At 44.8% G+C, this 17,348-nt stretch overlaps 1 protein-coding gene across 2 annotated transcripts; it reads right to left on the bottom strand.

Annotated features, from left to right (window-relative positions):
* Positions 1-471: 471 nt before the first annotated feature.
* Positions 472-17,040, bottom strand: alms1 (ALMS1 centrosome and basal body associated protein). Of its 2 annotated transcripts, none has more exons than XM_079528907.1 (19): positions 16,933-17,040; positions 15,632-15,794; positions 15,179-15,299; positions 12,736-14,650; positions 12,331-12,478; positions 10,398-11,378; positions 9,504-9,710; positions 9,138-9,247; positions 6,604-7,786; positions 6,255-6,374; positions 5,352-5,507; positions 3,858-4,846; positions 3,361-3,478; positions 2,851-3,072; positions 2,517-2,767; positions 2,187-2,352; positions 1,933-1,990; positions 1,095-1,194; positions 472-792 (listed from the first exon to the last, which is right to left on the bottom strand). In XM_079528907.1, the coding sequence occupies exons 1-19, from the start codon at positions 16,945-16,947 to the stop codon at positions 748-750; spliced, it is 7,068 nt and encodes a 2,355-aa protein (XP_079385033.1). In that variant the 5' UTR covers positions 16,948-17,040; the 3' UTR covers positions 472-747. The 2 variants fall into 2 exon arrangements, with proteins under 2 accessions (XP_079385033.1, XP_079385032.1); XM_079528906.1 differs by having other exon boundaries at positions 15,632-15,797; positions 16,933-17,021.
* Between the last annotated feature and the right edge of the window lie 308 nt (positions 17,041-17,348).

Genomic DNA, 17,348 nt, shown 5'->3' with positions numbered 1-17,348 from the left:
ATGTATAGTTAATACCAGGATTTAAGGTCATTCCCTGTACAGTCCACCCCATAACCTTTGACATTACAAAATTATACAAGGTATCCAGTGTGATCCAGTCGTATAATGATATTGTAGCAGCTCTAGCGTCTAGATGGGGAGGATGTTAGGCATTTTGTCAGCATTCTGGTCAGTCAATACCCCACTAGGTAGATGGGGAACATTGCTTACAGCTGCAATCCTCTGCATGAAGTATGAATCAATGTTTTCAATGGACATTCTTAATTTACTAACCCACGTATTGGCAGATGCTGATCTAGCCCAGATATGGTGCGACAGTTGAGATATGTCACAAATTTATTTAACCCCAAGTATTATGTAACTAATACATTCTCCATAACTGGAACAAAGTGCATCTGTATTCTTCAATACACAAGCCATATGACAACCAATAGATGAGATAAAAAATGATGGTCCGATCTACTTCCCAAATTAGTTTTAGTATGTTTTATTAAAAACCTTTCAAGTATTTCCAGCTAATTCGTTAATTTGGTCTATATAAAACAAGAGTAAATCTTTAAAACAGACATTTTAAACACTTAATTTATAACATCAGAACCGGTTCACAGATAATAATAAAAAACAATACATTTTGTAGATTTAGGTAGCTTTGAACAAAACATGAAAAAATGCCACATATATTAAAATTGTTCACAGCACTCTGATTTAATCTATACTATAGTAAAAATGTTTTCTGGGCCGGTGTGGTCAATGCCAAGGTACTCGTCTTGCAAGGACACGGGTGGTGATTTTCTGAAAAATAAAAATAGAACCAGGCATTGAATTTTGTTATTAACGAAACGTAATAACATAGACAGACACTATCGAGTAAAAAACAGGAGTTGTAATTAAGGAGAGAAATTGTCTCAAACAAATATTTTCCCTTTTGCTGGATAGTTATCTACCTGCTGTTTGGTATGTGGAATCACTAAGATAGAGTTCTACTGTAAATTTCAACTTGGATGGTACTGTACATTTGTGAAAGTAGCAGGATAAAGAGGAATTCAGGGTTAGGGTTATGTACAGTAGAAAGTGATAATACAAAAAAATAATACCTTATTAAAGAGCTGAGCGTTGAATCTATAGGACTGATACTCAGCTTTTCTTCTCTGCTCATCTCGTCTTCTCTGCACCTCAGGTAGATTCTCATATATCCTGTAAGAGCACATAATGTTGAGAGATCACTAAAAGTACACATTTTTAAGGTATAGATCTAAGGGCGGGAAAACACGGACACAAACGAACAGCCTAATCATCAGTTCCCAATCACAATTTAGGCATAAGAACCTTACATCAGTAGAATATCATGAAACTATAAGTAAACAATGCTATGTCTACATAATATGCTATCTAAAATACATCATCTTAGCCTTGTATACGCCAGTAAGGTCGTCAAGGCTAGGGCAAGTGCTGCAGGCTAAGATGGAGTCTACGGCAGAAGATTGGGAGTGAGTCTGCAGTTCTGATTGCAATGGGAAGTTCATTCCATAGTTTGAGCCAAAAGGGAGAAGAGTCTGGGACGTGTGGAGCGTTGTCCCGGCTGTTTTAGTGAAGGTTGTGCCAGTCTCCCTGTGTTAGCTCATCTGAGCAAATTAATCTGCTCTGTACACTACACACTCCTAGATGGTGACTGTGTCGGGTGTTTGTCTGTCCTCTTACAATCGCTACTTTCACCTGTATGACCTGACTGTATGCAGGGGATTAATGTTACTTAAGACAATTAAATGTTTACACTGAACATTTAGGTTACAAATTAAACTATTTTTTAACAAAAACATTCATAAAGCACTAATATTTACAGATTAAAAACTGATTTTGCAAACTGGTCAATTTGGCTTTCAATTGGAAAGGGATTGACAGGGTGGACTATTACTAGAAAATAAACAAGCTTACTGTTTGGACCTCTGCACCATCTCCTTTCTAGGGACAGCTCTTCTGAATAGTGGTATGCCTATAGAGAGAAAGGAAATGCATGCTTAAAATTAATGTCAATAATGCATTTAAAATCCTGACGGGACAAATTACAAATGCAAACACATAGCCACACAGAGCAAACAGAAAATATACATTCACTATGAGCACCTTTCAGACTTAACGACTTTACAGTTGGTTGTCATTGTCAAGATCATCAATGGATTATTTTTTACCTTCTGGTCTGGGTAGCCTCTCTGGCCCTCCAGGCCGGGTATAGAACTGCTCTCTCTCTCTTCTGAAGACGACCTGTAGTTTCCTCTCCTCTGCCTGCAGTGCTAAACATTTCATCCTCTCCCTGGAATGGGTGATGAACGTTGGTCGATGAAGTTCCAAGGCCTCCTGGATTTCAACATCATGTTTAATGTTAGACAGGACAAAAGACCATTTTAAAACGATAAATAATGTGAGGAAAACATTTCTTTATTTTACTTGACGTCTTGCCGTCAACCCAAAATCCTAGAGCTAAATGTGTATCTCATGAAGACACACCAACCCAAACCAACCTGCAGAGACACTGGGACCAGACCAGAGGAGGTGGTCTTATCTCTGGGGTATGGATCAGGTCTGGTGTAGATGCTGTTCCACTCCTCCTGGACCTGTCTCTCTCTGAGGGGTTCTCTCCAGGGAGCAGTTCTGCTGTGGGGCTGGAACCAGGCCGAGCTGGGTCTCTGAACCAACTGCACATCTTCCTCTGGCCTGTTCTCCTTCCTGGCCTCTGACCGCAGATGTTCAGCGGGGACAAACCATGTAACGCCTAACATAGGAACAGAGTGTGAAACCTGACACAGAGCAAAGTTGAATGGGTGCCGTGGTGAAAATGTTATCCTTATAACGTACATTGAGGGTAATGTTTGCTGTGGCTTTTCTTGCTCTTCCTCTCCTTCAGGAACACCTGGGTCACGGAAGGGCTCCTCTCATCTCCTCTTCCTCTCTCCAGGCTGGAGGAGGAGGAGGAAGATGGCAGCCGCCTGGCTCCTCTGGCCTCAGCGGGGGAAGGGAATGTAGTGCCAACGTCTCGGGTGTGGCGTCTCGTTCCGTTACTCACAATCTCCAGGTCACCTGGAGGAGGGGGATTAATCAGTCATTAATGCAGTCCCTGCACTGTTATGTAATGTGACTTCAGCACAAGCTCAACACCTTGCCCACAACAGACCCAGATAGCCTGGTTGCTATGGTTGGCTCTACGTGCCTTGAAGTGCAAGAGGACTAAGTAAGTATTATATTCACTTTTACTATAGTACAGCGTAAACTCCCAATGTGGTTGAAGTGGCTCATTGTTTCCTTTGACTGTATTTTCACTGAGCCAAATAAATACTTTCAATAGTATAGCTGTTAGTAGTGACTGACCTGCTTGGATTCCTTTGTTGACCTGTTTAACACTCTTCTTGGCTGCCAGAGACTGGGAGGGACCGCGGCGGGTTGGCAGGGTGTAAGTACTGGTTGATGAAGCAGAATCACTGGCAACCTGGAGTACAACACAGACATTAACAGGCTGTTAAATAAAAACTAAAAAGCATGGGAATATGTACTCGCCTATTTGCAGTACTACACAGAAAAAGCCTGTCTTACTTTAACTCGAGTGTACTAATGCAACCCAATTTTAGTATAGTTTAGTCTATTTGAAAAGCAAATCAGAGTCCATTTTGTTACATTTGTACACTCCCAGGGATACAAATGTATAAATTAACACTGAGGATTTTACAGTGTACCTACTGTACATGTTTCACATGGTCCTCTGTGCATATGTGAGGTGCAGTTATTTTTGATATGTTCCAGAAGGATATGTGAAGGCTGAAAATAGCTATGTTACAGTACATGAATGTGTGACTGCAGATTACACGTACTATAGAGTCATCAGTAACAGTGGTCTCTGAGGGGGTGATGATGGTAGGAGGTGTGACGTCTCTATCCTTCCCTCTCGTCCTCCTCGGCTCCGTTGCTTCTTTCTGCTTGTCGATGGTGCTGTACAGTTTACCGAGACTGGCTGCTGACTTCAGGCAGCGGACCCTGTCTGGGCCGAAGGCCCGGATCAGTCGGGCTGTGTCCACAGTGGACATGGAGCCGGACAGGGTGGACGTGGTGTCCGACTCGTCTCTCTCTGCGGGACATCGGTGGCGGCTGGGGCTGAAGGAGGAACGGACGTCGTCTTCTGCGAGAGGGGTTTGCTGCTCCGCCTCCTGTGTCCATACCTGACGAGGAGCAGTAGGTTTCCCTCTCCTCTGCCCCCCCTCTCCGCTCACCATCTTCCTTTCCTTTCTTTCTCTCCTTTTCATTGCAGCATCTTCTCCTCTCTTTCTGGACTCGTCCTCGTTGTTGTGAGGGCGTGGTTGCATGCCGTCTGCTAGTTGTGACGAGGTGCATACCCCCTCTGTGCTGTGAATAAGACGAGAGAGGCGCTCCAGTCGTTCCAGTAAGGATGCCTCTCTCTCACTGGTTGGACGCCTCTCCTCAGAGCCCCACCTTTCGTTGAACTTACGCCATAGCTGGTCCAGATTGCTGCAACTCGGCCGGGAAGCAGGTTGAGGGAGGTCAGGACGGCACCTCCCTTCTCGTTCTCGTTCCATTGCTGCCACAGTGTCAGAAGCACTGGGTCTCTGGCTGGCCGTGTTTGAGTCCATCTCCACGTTCATTGGCTGAAACTCCACACGATGCCTCTCTGATTGGCCGTAGCTGAGGAACTGGACTGGGCTCGTCCCTCTGTCTCTCCTGGAGCCAGAGGGAACCTGGTTACTTGACAAAGGCACTCTGGTAAAGGCCTCGGATACCTGAGAGGAAGGTTGGAGAACTTGGCTCATACTCGTCTGAGAACTTCCATCCACTGACACAGTGGCACCTAGTAGGAAAGTAAAACACAGAGATGTAATTGTAAATAGCTTGATAGAACATAAATTAGACTTTATTTTCCCAAATGATTTGTCACCACGGACACATGTAATCCCTAATTTACCCCATGTCCAGGCCTATAGCAATCATACGGTGCAATAATGAGAATTACATCGGTGTGCCATCAACACTTTGTGTTTTTCTTTTGGTATGTAAATTAACACCCTACTTGATCATACAGTACAGTGTCACACAAAAGCATCATAAGTAGCAGATCACAAGCTCTAAAGGCGGCACAAAGCATTTGAGTTTGTAGAACTGCTACTTTTGCTGTTTTTAAATTTTAATCCTGAAAACTTTTGAACATTTCACCCCGACAGAATTTTCCAAAACATTTGATTAATTCCAAACTTTTTCTAGGCCTGGAAAAGCATTTTTCTCATTTCAAAATATCTCATGACCAGGGGAAGTAGAACCCCGAACAACGTAACGGGTACAAATGTAATTCAGTTCACCACTGTGTCCAGTTGGCTGCATTTTGAAGGTGGCTGTCTTCAACCTCTTGCTGTAGATCCCCTCAACGTGTCTGATGGAGATCCCACGGTCGATGCCTGGGTCCTGCTTCCCAAGGATCTCGCTGCTGAAATGCGGGGGCACGGCGTCATCCGAACCTGACCGTACATACAGTAAACATAAATGTTATGTCACTACAGTGTCCTGTCCTACATCAAGATCCTCCTCACTCAGCCGTGGCCTCAGCTAGTCTCGATTTAGATCCATGTCTTCCTCCAGAGCCTCTCTTTCGGTGTCCTGGTTAGCTTTCTATAATCTCAATACTGTACTACATTCTTCCCGTGCCTCCTCCTAATGTCTGAATTTAAAAATAAATTAAAAAACAAAAAAGGAGGTTGGACTGTAATTTCACAGAGCAGAGAAAGAGAGAGCGTCCTCTTCCAGTCTCTCAGAGGGATTCAAGTCCCCTGCAGCCCAAGTGCTCCACCAGGGCCTCAACCGCCTTTGTTTCACTGTGCGCCCTGAACATGAATAACGCATGCCTGACACGGTGCACATTACAAAAGAGCCAGCTGCTACCCACCCAGGAGCAGGGAAGAGAGACGTGAGTGAGATGCATTCATTACAGATTCAGTTATAGCTGCTGGATTCCCCGTACATGATTACAATATCCAAATGGAGACCTATCCTGAGCTATTTCTCTGACTAATTATCCAAATCTCCTGGATAATGGAGGTGATTCCAGGTGATTTTGTTTGAGATATAGGGGCTGGGTCATTTGTATGCAAGTTTTAGAATTACAAATTCGAAATGGAAATAACACAAACAATGTGCACGCCCGCACGCTGCTGTGTATTTTATTAAGCCATGAATGTTAAACCACGATTCAGAAGTGCCAGTGGTACCTGGGTGGGAGCTCTCCATAGTGGTGTCAGAGCGGCTAGGAGACGCCTGGGCTTCTGTCTGAGGGACATAGAACAGCTCCTCACTCCCATGGGGCTTATAGGGCAACAGGACAGGCACTGCTGTATATGAGAGAGACAGAGAGAGTACACATGAAAGCATACTGTAAATCTGAGAGAAACTGGAACACTAATATTTCAATGTTAAAAATGAAGCATGTTTTGGCCCTCAACATTACTTATAGATTATCAGATGCATCTCTGGGCAATGGGGCGACAGATGAAAATAAGTTGTGTGTGCCACCGGTACCTCCCATAATAAACAACTGTTGAAATGTTTTAATGTGCCTACCTGGTGGAATGACCAAAGGCCTTGTTGAGGCAGCGAGCCTCTGTGGCGGTACATAGGATTGTGGGTAAGCGGAGGTCTCCGTTCCCTCATGCACCATGGTTTTGAACAATGTGGCGGTGTCAGCTCTTTCAGGCACCCCTGCTCTTATTACGCCTCTTGACTCATATGACTCGAGAGGAGTGGAAAGACCAGGACCCTCATCTCGACTGTGGGTGGCAGGAGAGGCAGAGTATCTAAGGGGGTAAAACTTGCTCGACTTTAAATCGGGACCAGCGGCAGCATGCCTGGGCTGGATCCCAGAGTCCTGCCTCTGTTCCTGGGCTTTGGGGGACAGTGTGAGGTGGATGTGGGAGACATGACCCGTCCCGGTGTATCCCGGCGCATCGACTGTAGATGAGCCTGTGTCTTCTTCTGTCATGAGACCCATGTCAGAAGCAGAATTGAATTGGTCAGACACCATCAACAGCTGGTCGGTACCTTGGTCTTCTGGTTGGGCGGTTCTATTCGCATCGTGCAGGTCTCTCTGCCGCTGTGCTTCAGTGTAACTGTCTCTGACATTCACCTCCTCCTCTCTAGGTTGACCTTGTAAAGCATTCCTACCTCCTATGGCATCTTGTCTCCTGTGAGTTCTCGGTATCAACTCTGAACGCGACAGGTTTTGTTCTCTGGCGTATAGACTACTGGTCGGTTCGGACCCCAATACAGGCTGGATCGATACCGGATCGGTCTGTGTTGCCTGTATTGACGCAGTGGCGTTGTCTTCCTCCACCACGTGAGGAAGTTGCTTGTTGGCTGTGGAAAGCTGAGTAAGACAGAGGGGCTCTGGAGGAGGCGGGCTAAGGGGAGGCACGGGAGAAGGTGAAGGAGACGGAGAGGTGGAGCGCCTGCATGTAGATATGGTGATGGAGGTCAGAGCTGGAGGCGCGGGGCTTGCCCTGGGGAGGGTCAACCCCTCCCGGGCAGCAATCTCCTGCACCCTGGACTCCAGGTCCAGGCGTAGGGGAGTTTGGAGCTGGACGCTGGAGTCGAAATGGTTGGCGCCAAGTTGCTGGAGCTGACCGGACAGATGGTCCTCGGCCGTCTTGAGAATGGTGGTGGTCTCTGCTGGTTGGGGAGGAGGTTGTCCTCTTTGACCGCCCATGCTGGACACGTCACTGCTCTCTGTGTCTGTACTTCCCTGGCTCTGAAATGAGGAGCCGAAGAAGAATGAAAACATTTACAGGGATGATCAGTATATACAGTACATGAGTACTAACAGTTGGTCCTAGTCCTGCCTATTCAGTATTTAAGTCTGACGTCATTTTGTAGTGCTACGTTACGTCCGGGTCCAATGGCACCAGCTCCCGTCCGCATCTCATTATAAATAGAATATCTAAACGTGTGAATCTTTTTACAACGACGTTATTTTTCAGAAAGGAAGCCATTGAGGGTTAAAATGGGTCTTAATGCTTCCAACTCGAGTAGAATTATTAATGTGTCCATGAAGAAAATATATGATGTGGGGACAATAAAGACTATTATTATCATTATTATTGAAGGTGGTAACAGTCCATTTGCTCAGTACAATATTCCGGGTGCATATTTAGAATATGTGCAGGCTTGAGTATGTTGAATCTAGTTTGCAATTAATGAGGATTTAGTTGACACAATGAAATAAAATGGCGATAGTATTCCGTGTGGGGCAGACGGCCTGTCACAGCCAGATTTGGGAGAGCAGCAGCTTTGTTGTTGCTGTTGTATAACTCTATGGGGACACAAAAGCGACACAAAAGTAGGACCCGGAAGTATCTCTAGAGGGGGCGCTCACGTCACGGCTAAAATACTGAATTGCAGCCTGGACTACAATTCACCCTTTGTTAAGTCCCGCCCATGGCTGTACCCCTCTTCGCACCCATTGGTTGCTGTTTCGTGGTTGGACAAAAGTCCTTTCTCTCCATCCACTACCATTGAAATAACGTGTTTTTCAGTTGCTTCGTATTGATATTCTGTGCGTTCAATTCTTATTTTAAAATTTGTGTCAGTAAAAAGGAACATCACAGGCGCAGCATGGTGACAGAGCATATCATGTTTGTTTTTAGTTTTTTCCAAAAATGATGTTATAGCAAATTCAACATAAACAAGGCGGAACCAGGGCGGAACAAGTCAGAAAGAGCCTGCTGGTTAGTCAGTCAGGGACCAATCAGAAGTCTGACAAAGGGTGAATTGGAATTCATTTTATTTGTCCAAAGGTCAAGGTTAATAAACCCTCCCTTGACTGCATACGACAAAAATGACTTCTCACTTCACAGCACACCATGCTTACTGTGAGACCAACCAGAGTTTTAAAACCCAACTCACACCATGCCTCTTTTCAACACATCAGTTACCTTAAGCTTGGGGTCTACACAATCCAGAAATGGGAGGCGAACATTAAACAAGATCAAAAGACATGAAACAACCGTAAAATAAATATATATTTGAAATGGACTACATATGAATTGACTGCCACGTCAGACATAGATGCTAAGATGAGCAACTCTTCTTAAAGACTGAACCTGTATCAGGTGTTTCTGATCTCTCTTGATCTCTTCAATCCGCCTCCTGTCCTCAATGTCCAACTCCAGAGGGTCACTCTGCTGTCCTGTTATCTTCAGCTTGATCCATTCTGTAATTGCACAAGTGCACAAGTGTTTTCAAGCAGGTGGATTGGATCAAAATGTATTTCTTTGTATCTACATTTTCTTTCTTACTGAAGATGACTATTTGAAAAATATATATTAAATATATGTTATATGTTAAAGTCATACTCCAGAATAAATGTAATCAAAATGGTGGACTAGCCTAGCCTTGTCTAATTTCCACTACTATTGGATCCCCTGTACCTACTATTAAGGGCAGGCAGTCCTAAGAAATGTTCTTACCCCTGGCCCTGCTCTCCTCCTGGTCAGTAGTGCTGGATCTGCTGGACAGCAAAGTGGCTGGTGACTCATTGTGCAGCAGCTTGGCCACTCGGACAGCCAGGGAACTTTCACTGCTGCTTGCATTGCTCATGGCCTCCTGCTCCTCCCCAGGGATGGGAGGTGAAGACGAGGAAGACACACTCTCTGTAGGAACACGCTGGGAATAAACTGGAACAAACAAAAAGGACCACAAATCCACAATGGAAATAAGTTATGGACTTTTTGAGGGGTGCAAGCCAGCTTTTGGTTACTGTGCACAAACTTTGTCTTAAACAAACATTAAATTCCCATTGACAACAAATGGAGAATCTTACGTCAGTGTCTGAGCAAATAGGCATAGGGCTCATTTTCGTCACTGCTAAACCCCTTATCCCTAAACTTCTTTGCCTTTATTTTGCAAAACATTTTTGAATAGTTAAAATGGCCAGTCTACAAGCTCACAACGTGTCAATGTAGATTGGCTAGTTGAACTATTAAAAAATCTTTTTCAAAATAGTAAAAAAAGGGCAAAGAAGTTTTAGCGGGGTTTAGCGGTGACGAAAATGGAGCCCATAGTGTCTATTTTACGTCATGATGTACGATGATAAGAGCACCCCTCACTTCACACGGTTGTGATTTTGTGTAAGAGTAGGACTAGACTGGATTTCTTTTTAAGGGGCGGCTTTTGACCCACACGTCTCATATTTGCCATTGACAATGAAAGGAGAAATTAGGTCATATGTAGACGAGCAAATCGGCTAACCAATCACATAAATTCAGTTGTTCATGAGATGATGTATAATGATAAGAGCGCCCCTCACTTCACAGGGGTGTGATTTTTTAATCACATGCATGCATCGTTAATGCTTTACTTACATCCATCTTGTGCATTTCCTTCCTCCTCCTGCTCCGAGACGCTACCTAACGTCTCTCTCGGACTAAGAGCTGGCTGAGGCTGGCTTACAGCTGGTGGTTGTGGGACAACTGTTAGCTGAGCTGGGCCTGTACTGTCTGGAGGTGCGGCACTGCAGCCCTCAGGCTCTGCCCGTCGGACTGATTTGGAAAGGTGGTGGTATAACCCTGCCCCACCGTCTGCTGTACTATCCTGGGGCGTTATGTAGGCGTCGACAGCAGGTGGGCTACTCGGGGGAAGTGTGGATGGATAATTTGGCTGCCCAGATGATGACATACTTTCTCGACCAATAGAACTTTCCCTCTGTCTTTCGGATGTCAGCATGGAGTCCGAGGAGGAGCGTGTCCACGGGAAAGAGGAGCGAGTTTCAGGGCCCTCTGTGCCGCTGGCAGACGAGATGAAAGAGGAGTCCTGGAATCCACCCATTCTCTTCCTCAGAGAGAGGAGGATGTCGTCATCAGAGTGGAGGTGGGAAGTTACAGAGGACGAAGAAGGCGAAGAGGCCTTCGGAGATCCGCCGGAGAAGTCATCCCCTGCCTGGCCGAGCAGTTTGCGGATCTCCCTCAGGGTCTTGTCACCAACAAATGAGTCTTGGTTGCTTTGCTCTATGATGCTAGGCTGAGAATGTGACTCGGATTCCCTGCATCCAGTCACTAATGAGCTCTCTGACACAAACTGGTCACCAAGCTGTATGGTGTTCTGGCTACTGCTAACACTGTCATCCCTCTGCTGTTGCTGTTCCGGGTGTGGAGCAGGGAGGTAGGGGTCATGCTGAGGCTGAGCGCCGGGGATCCCTGCCACGTCTGATAGAGGAGAGGCCCTGGCCTGCTGATCTAGGAAGTGCATTGGTTGGCAGAGGCTGTCCATGCTAAGTGGTATGGACATACTCGAGTCTACTGACAGCAGGCTGTATCTGGAAAAGTCAGCCTTATGTGGAGTGCCACCTGTGAGGAAGAAATGGGGAGAAGAAAGATTCAGTGTTTACCATTAGACTAAATTTGATAATTTGTAAAACATTCATTTTGAATAATTAATATATCAAACCCAAACAAAGTAAATAGTTGAGTTGGAGAAATAAGTAATCTTACCGGGAGATAAATCAGGAAAATAAATGTGGAAAATATAGAAAATAAAACAAATTTTCAGCTAATGCAGACAAAAACTAATCTCTCTCTTGTAATGATATTGTGTCTTGAAGTCTTCATCATGTAGGATTATGATCATCAAGCTAGCTAGCTCTTTTCTGCAGGCTTGTCTCCAAAGTAACACATACACAAAGGTAACCTAACTTGACACACATGCAGGTTATCATGTTAGCAGTTAGCACTATGGTGACAACAAGACATCTTTAAACATAATCATATTTCACTGCTTTGACGTTATTTTATGGCCACCTTTGTAACCAGGTATATGACTAGCACCAACACTGACGGCATGCATTCCAGGACACTTAAAGACATTTTATCAGAGCCTCATCGTGACAAAAACTGGCCTTTTATTTTGCATGGTCTTTAATAGGGAAACATTCAATTAAGTGTTAATAAAACAGTAACTGAATGTGAAACTAATATAGCTTCAGTTCAAATTGAGAAAAAAACAATGCTTTCAAAATGAATTGTCACTGATTTGTATCTGCCCACTTATACCTCTATATATACACCTGTACTATATGCGTTGCTATCTAATATACCTGACGAAAACTGTGTTTTTACCCCGCCTTGGTAAATAAGGTTTTTGGGGAGCTTTCAAAACGGTGTGCAGACTTATTCTTCCTTTTTCAAAATGATAGCTCACAGCAGAAAGAAAAATAACATTGGTGATTGTTTCATTGAATATTCTGGAACTATGATCAATGCTTTAAATCCACAAGTAAAAATAACCTCCAGGATTAGCTACCTTCAGAAGGTTGAGTGCTTCCAACGGATCCTTTGATTGTACAGAGATCAGTGGGAGAGAATTCTGGCTCTCTGATTGGCCCTCTGGGTCCAAACGGGGTCAAGATGGTTGATGGAGACTGATCAATACCCAGATTGTGAAGATACAACTGCGAGGAAAACAACAATACATTGGCATCAGCATCTACATCTAGCATATTTCTAAATGAGTTAATCTACTTGTTGAAATCTCAAATGTTGTACAAATGCAACAGTCTAGTCTGTTTGGACTAGTTAAAAAAGGTTATGAAAATGTAAAAGCCTCTTGATTATTTTGTCACATACTATTTTATTTATTTATTGTGATTTTCCACTAATGTTTCATTCTTGTTTTTACTACTTTCTCTATATTTTATAATAACTTTACCGGAATTCTCTCTTCAATGTTCAGCTCTCTGGGTTTGGGAGGCGGCAGTGGTGAGGATGGTATAGAGCTCCAGTAGGGAGCATAGTTATCAACCTCTAGGCTGAGAACAGAAGAAGCCACTCCGATAGAAGCACCCAGATTCTGGCCACTGTGATGACTGTGCTGGTAATTTGACAGTGTGCTACTCACTTCCCTGTCCAGCGACACATCGCTGAACCTGCCCAGGCTCAGGAGAGGCGAGGGCTGGACCACAGCACTAGTCTGCTGAAGCCCCCACTCCTGAATCTGACTCATCTCTCCTTTTGTCAGTCTCTCCGTTTGTTGAGCTTTCTGTATTGATGTTACAACCGTGTTGAGGGATGAGTGGGACTGTGACCTCCCAAGGGTGGAGGCAGAGAGGCCTGCTCCAGACCCAGTGTTATCCGTCTCATTGGGAGCACTCCCCACTGCTTCCCCTCTTCTGGGTGAGGAGGAGGGGGGCACATTCAGAGTCAGGGCTGAGCTCTGCTTGAAACTGAGGTTGGTAGTGGTTGAAACAGGAAGCTTGTGCTGCGTGGTTTTCTCCTGTTGATTCAGTAGAATGTGATTAAGCGAGTCGGATACTGTGTTGTAGGCCTTCTTTTTTGGAGAGATACCAGAAAACCCTTGCAGAGCCAGGTTGTCGAACAGCGAGATCTTCCCTGAGTTCTGGTTCGCTCTCCAGGCGTCTACTTTCTGCATGTAGTTTAGACTTGGAAGACCCTGGACTTGTCCCGGCCCCGTCTCCTCCTGACATGATTTTTCAGCGCCATGTCTACTGGTAATAGGGTCAAGAGAAACAATATCAGGCATAGCTCCACTCTGCGGGGAGACTCTTGAGCTTGATTCATAAGAGGCCCTCGCATTGGACTCAATGGTTGACAGTCTATCTGATGGAGATTTTACTCTAGATACATCAGGCCCATGAAAGACGCCTGGAGTGGACTGGGATTGTGGGAGAAAGCCCAGATAGGAACCATCATTCCCAGTTTGATTCCCCAAAGACAAGAGGCCCCTTTGCCTCAGTCCGTGTTCTACACTATAACCTCCCGAAATCTGTGGCCCTGACCTACACATGCCGGCCAGGATTACTCTGGCCATGTTTGGCTTCCCTGTAACAGATTCAAGGTTTGGTGTAGGAGCCGACAGTGGTTGATCTTTAAATCCGGCTTCAGAGCTATTACGTCGCTCTATTTCAGACAGCAAATCTCTGTGAAGAGCTTCACTGGTTTCATCCGGCTGTGTGTTACGGGAGCCCAGGGTAATGTTTGAGACATCAGATAACCGTGGGTGTGAATTCCCTGTTTGTGACTCTAATGTTAGTTGTGGTGTCTGCTGCTGCTGAGTGAGAGTAGCAGTACCAGTTGGGCTACCTCTCCTCCCCTTGCTCTGGTCAGCATCCGGGTTGAAAACTCCTTTAGATTCCCCACCAAGAGACTCCGCTCTTTTAAGGGAGGTCTCAGAGACGGAAGAAACGGCACTACTGCTGTCGCTAGGCATGCCTACATCTTTCTGCAGCAGCTCTAGTAGTTGTCGAGCGGGAACGTCCCCACGTAGAAATGATGTGTCTTCTTCCATAGGATTGACAGAAAGATTGCTAAATGGATGACCATGACCATCTCCATCATTGTTCTCCATGCCATCTATAGAAAAATGCATTTCTTGCAGATGGTCTTCAGTTACTGGAGAATGTACCATCTCCCCCTTTCTACCCTCTTCTCCTGGTGATATACTGTGCTGGGAGAGAGAGCAGCAGCTGCTTGCTGCATCATCTGTCAGGACGGTTGCTTGGGCCAGCGGGTGCTGGGACAGGGACCCGTGTTCAGAGGCCTGGGAAGTGTGACCCTCGGGTAGAAAGTGAAATCTCTCAGATGTAACAGAGATATCTGGAGATGCTCTAAAGGAAAGAAAGCGAGTAAAGGAAAGAAGGAAGAATAAATAAATACTATTTTAGTATTCTATAACATATCAATAACATCAGTATAATCAACTCCTTGAATTCTGAGACAGATCAGGGTGCTGCTAAGTTATTAATGCACATCCATTGCAATTAGAACTGCAGACTCACTCCCAATCCCTTCAGAGTTCAGACTGCATTTTAGCCCGTAGCACTTGCCCTAGCGACTTTACATATGCAAACGCTAAACTTAAGTAACTTAGATAGAATTGTATGTAAACATAGCACTCTATATTGTATATGTATTAGCTTCATTATATAGATTCCACTGTTAGGTTCTTAGCTTATATGTATGATTCATGATGACTATTTTTGATGTATTTGATGTATTACCATTTTGTTCTTGCTTACTGTAAATCGCTCTGGATTGAGAATGCCAAATGCCTGAATTGTAAATTAAGACCATTATGTTATGTTATGTTTACAGCAATCTGAAAACCCATCGTCAAAATGTTTACAGTAGTTCACCTTAAAGGAGCAAATTCCAAGTCGCTTTGGTGGAAAAGGGAATATTCTGTGATGTTCTGTTGCACTCCAGAGGTTGATGGCAACAGAGGAAGGCCGGGTGACAGGTGGCTGTCCTGAAACACTAATATTGAAAATGGAAAGGACACTGCATTCTTTTAAAAACAGATGTAAAGGTATATATTTTCAGACCTAACACCACCACCATATTGTATGTCGCATACAGAGCTGGATATCTAAAATACTGTATACAAATAATCATAATTTGATAATGACAGTGTATTGAGTTATAGCAAACAGTGACAGTATAATTTACAATCTCAGTCATTAGAATAGTTAACAATGACTTTCTAAGAAAGCTTTGTCTGATATTACTTACAACCACAAGCACCAAGTAATTACAAATACAAGCAACAAGTAAATACACACACAAGATTAAGGATTGAGAATATATACCTAGGTGCAGTTGCTTTAGTTCCCATTCTTCAGCGTTTGTGGGTCTGCGGTTTCTCTGATTCAAACCATACAGATTCTGATGGCCCAGTGCAGGGTTCACTGATGCTTGTCCAATGTACTGACTGGTATCCACTTCTGGGGGCAATGGAGTAAATGACTCCGTCTGCTTTGAAAGAACAGAAAACCAGAGCGTCCTGGATGTCAAACCAAGTGATGTTACTTACATAGTTACAAGTAAGTCTGTCAAAGTTATTCAGCTTTTTTTGAGTGGTGCAACCACTCCTATAGACAGCTATGTGTGTCCCTGGGCCCCTGGCTGGGTCTGTCCCTGGCTGGGTCTTGGTTGGTTTTCACAACTAGTGTCACACACACACACACACACACACACACACACACACACACACACACACACACACACACACACACACACACACACACACACACACACAGTATATAATATATACAAATTGGGGTGTTACAGTACAATACAGTACAGTAGAGGGAGTCGGGGCCCCCTGGGGACCACCACACGGTAACTTTGTCATTTCTCAACCATTTCGGACGGGGGGCGGCTCGCCGGAACCGGGCCGGCCCCCTGGGCACGATCCTGTGAGTCTGGATGTTCCGGGGACGCCCCAGGGACCCCCACACGGTAACGCTGTCATTTCTCGACCGTTTCGGACGCGGGGTGGCTCGCCGGAACCGGGCCGGCACCAGTGGAGCCTGCCTGACAAATGACATGGGGCCGCGTTCCTGTGGGTCTGGAACTTCCGGGGACCCCCACACAGAGTTGCACCACTCACTTCACACGGGTGTGATTTTTTTTTAATGTGATTCAAATTGCCTCCGCGCATTTAAACGTTATATCCAACACCACGCGTCTCTGGTGGACTGGTGCACTGGTCCAGATGTACTACATGTTAATGCACAGCTAATCCCCAGGGATAACCGCACTGTTGTACAGTGTGTCGTGTAACTGTGCGGTACGGTACGGATTTATCGTGTGTAAAGATAAAGAATGGTAACTCGCGTAATGTAACGATGGGCCATCACTCCCGCGCTATCAGCATTCATAAACTACTGAACTAGCATTAAATGGTGTAGCTCTGCTTGATCCAAAGCAACAGGTTAGGTGAAGTTAGCAAATTTAGCCAATTAAGCTATCAAAACAGTTAGTTTGCCGCTGCTGGTATTGCAGATCCCCCACGGCAGACAACACAAAGTCGGTGCTGATATTGGTCTTTGACATAATATATAATAACGTATTAGTATTTTTCCGGCTGCATTTCGGTCCACTTTACCTCTGGAGGCTCCATGTTGTTGTGTTTTGTTTTTCTTCTGTCCACCGCCACACTGGGCGCGCTTCATGAGTTCCTGACCCTGTGTGTAACCAAGAAGCGTTGCTAGGAGATGTAGAAAACGGTTGAGTCTACATCCCATAGCCTAAAAGGCTGCAAAATTCAAACAGGGTTTATAACAAAAGTGGTACATTTCATGGTTTTAAGCAAGTACATCATGGCACTGTGTGTATTAGCCTTGGGCCAAGACTATACCGATTTTTACATTTTATTTTTCATGTAATAAATCTTGATCCAAGGCGAGCACTGTATTGCAGAAAAGATAGCCTACTAGACAATATACAAACAAAGATACTAGATGACAAACAATAGCCGCCCCAACTATACAAACATTTCACATGTTATCGCCACAGACAGAG

The sequence above is a fragment of the Electrona antarctica genome (genome assembly GCF_951216825.1).
Source record: "Electrona antarctica genome assembly, chromosome: 18".
NCBI classification, from domain to species: Eukaryota; Metazoa; Chordata; class Actinopteri; order Myctophiformes; family Myctophidae; genus Electrona; species Electrona antarctica.
The sequence above is the reverse complement of the archived record's forward strand: the minus strand, read 5'-3'. Positions and strand labels throughout refer to the sequence as shown.

Excerpts from the sequence above, each read along its gene's own strand:
- alms1 (XM_079528906.1), bottom strand. Across the intron at positions 9,248-9,503 it reads GGAGGAGAGCAGGGCCAGGG|AATGGATCAAGCTGAAGATA; the intron begins GTAAGAACATTT and ends GTGCAATTACAG. Across the intron at positions 793-1,094 it reads ACGCTCAGCTCTTTAATAAG|AAAATCACCACCCGTGTCCT; the intron begins GTATTATTTTTT and ends TTTATTTTTCAG.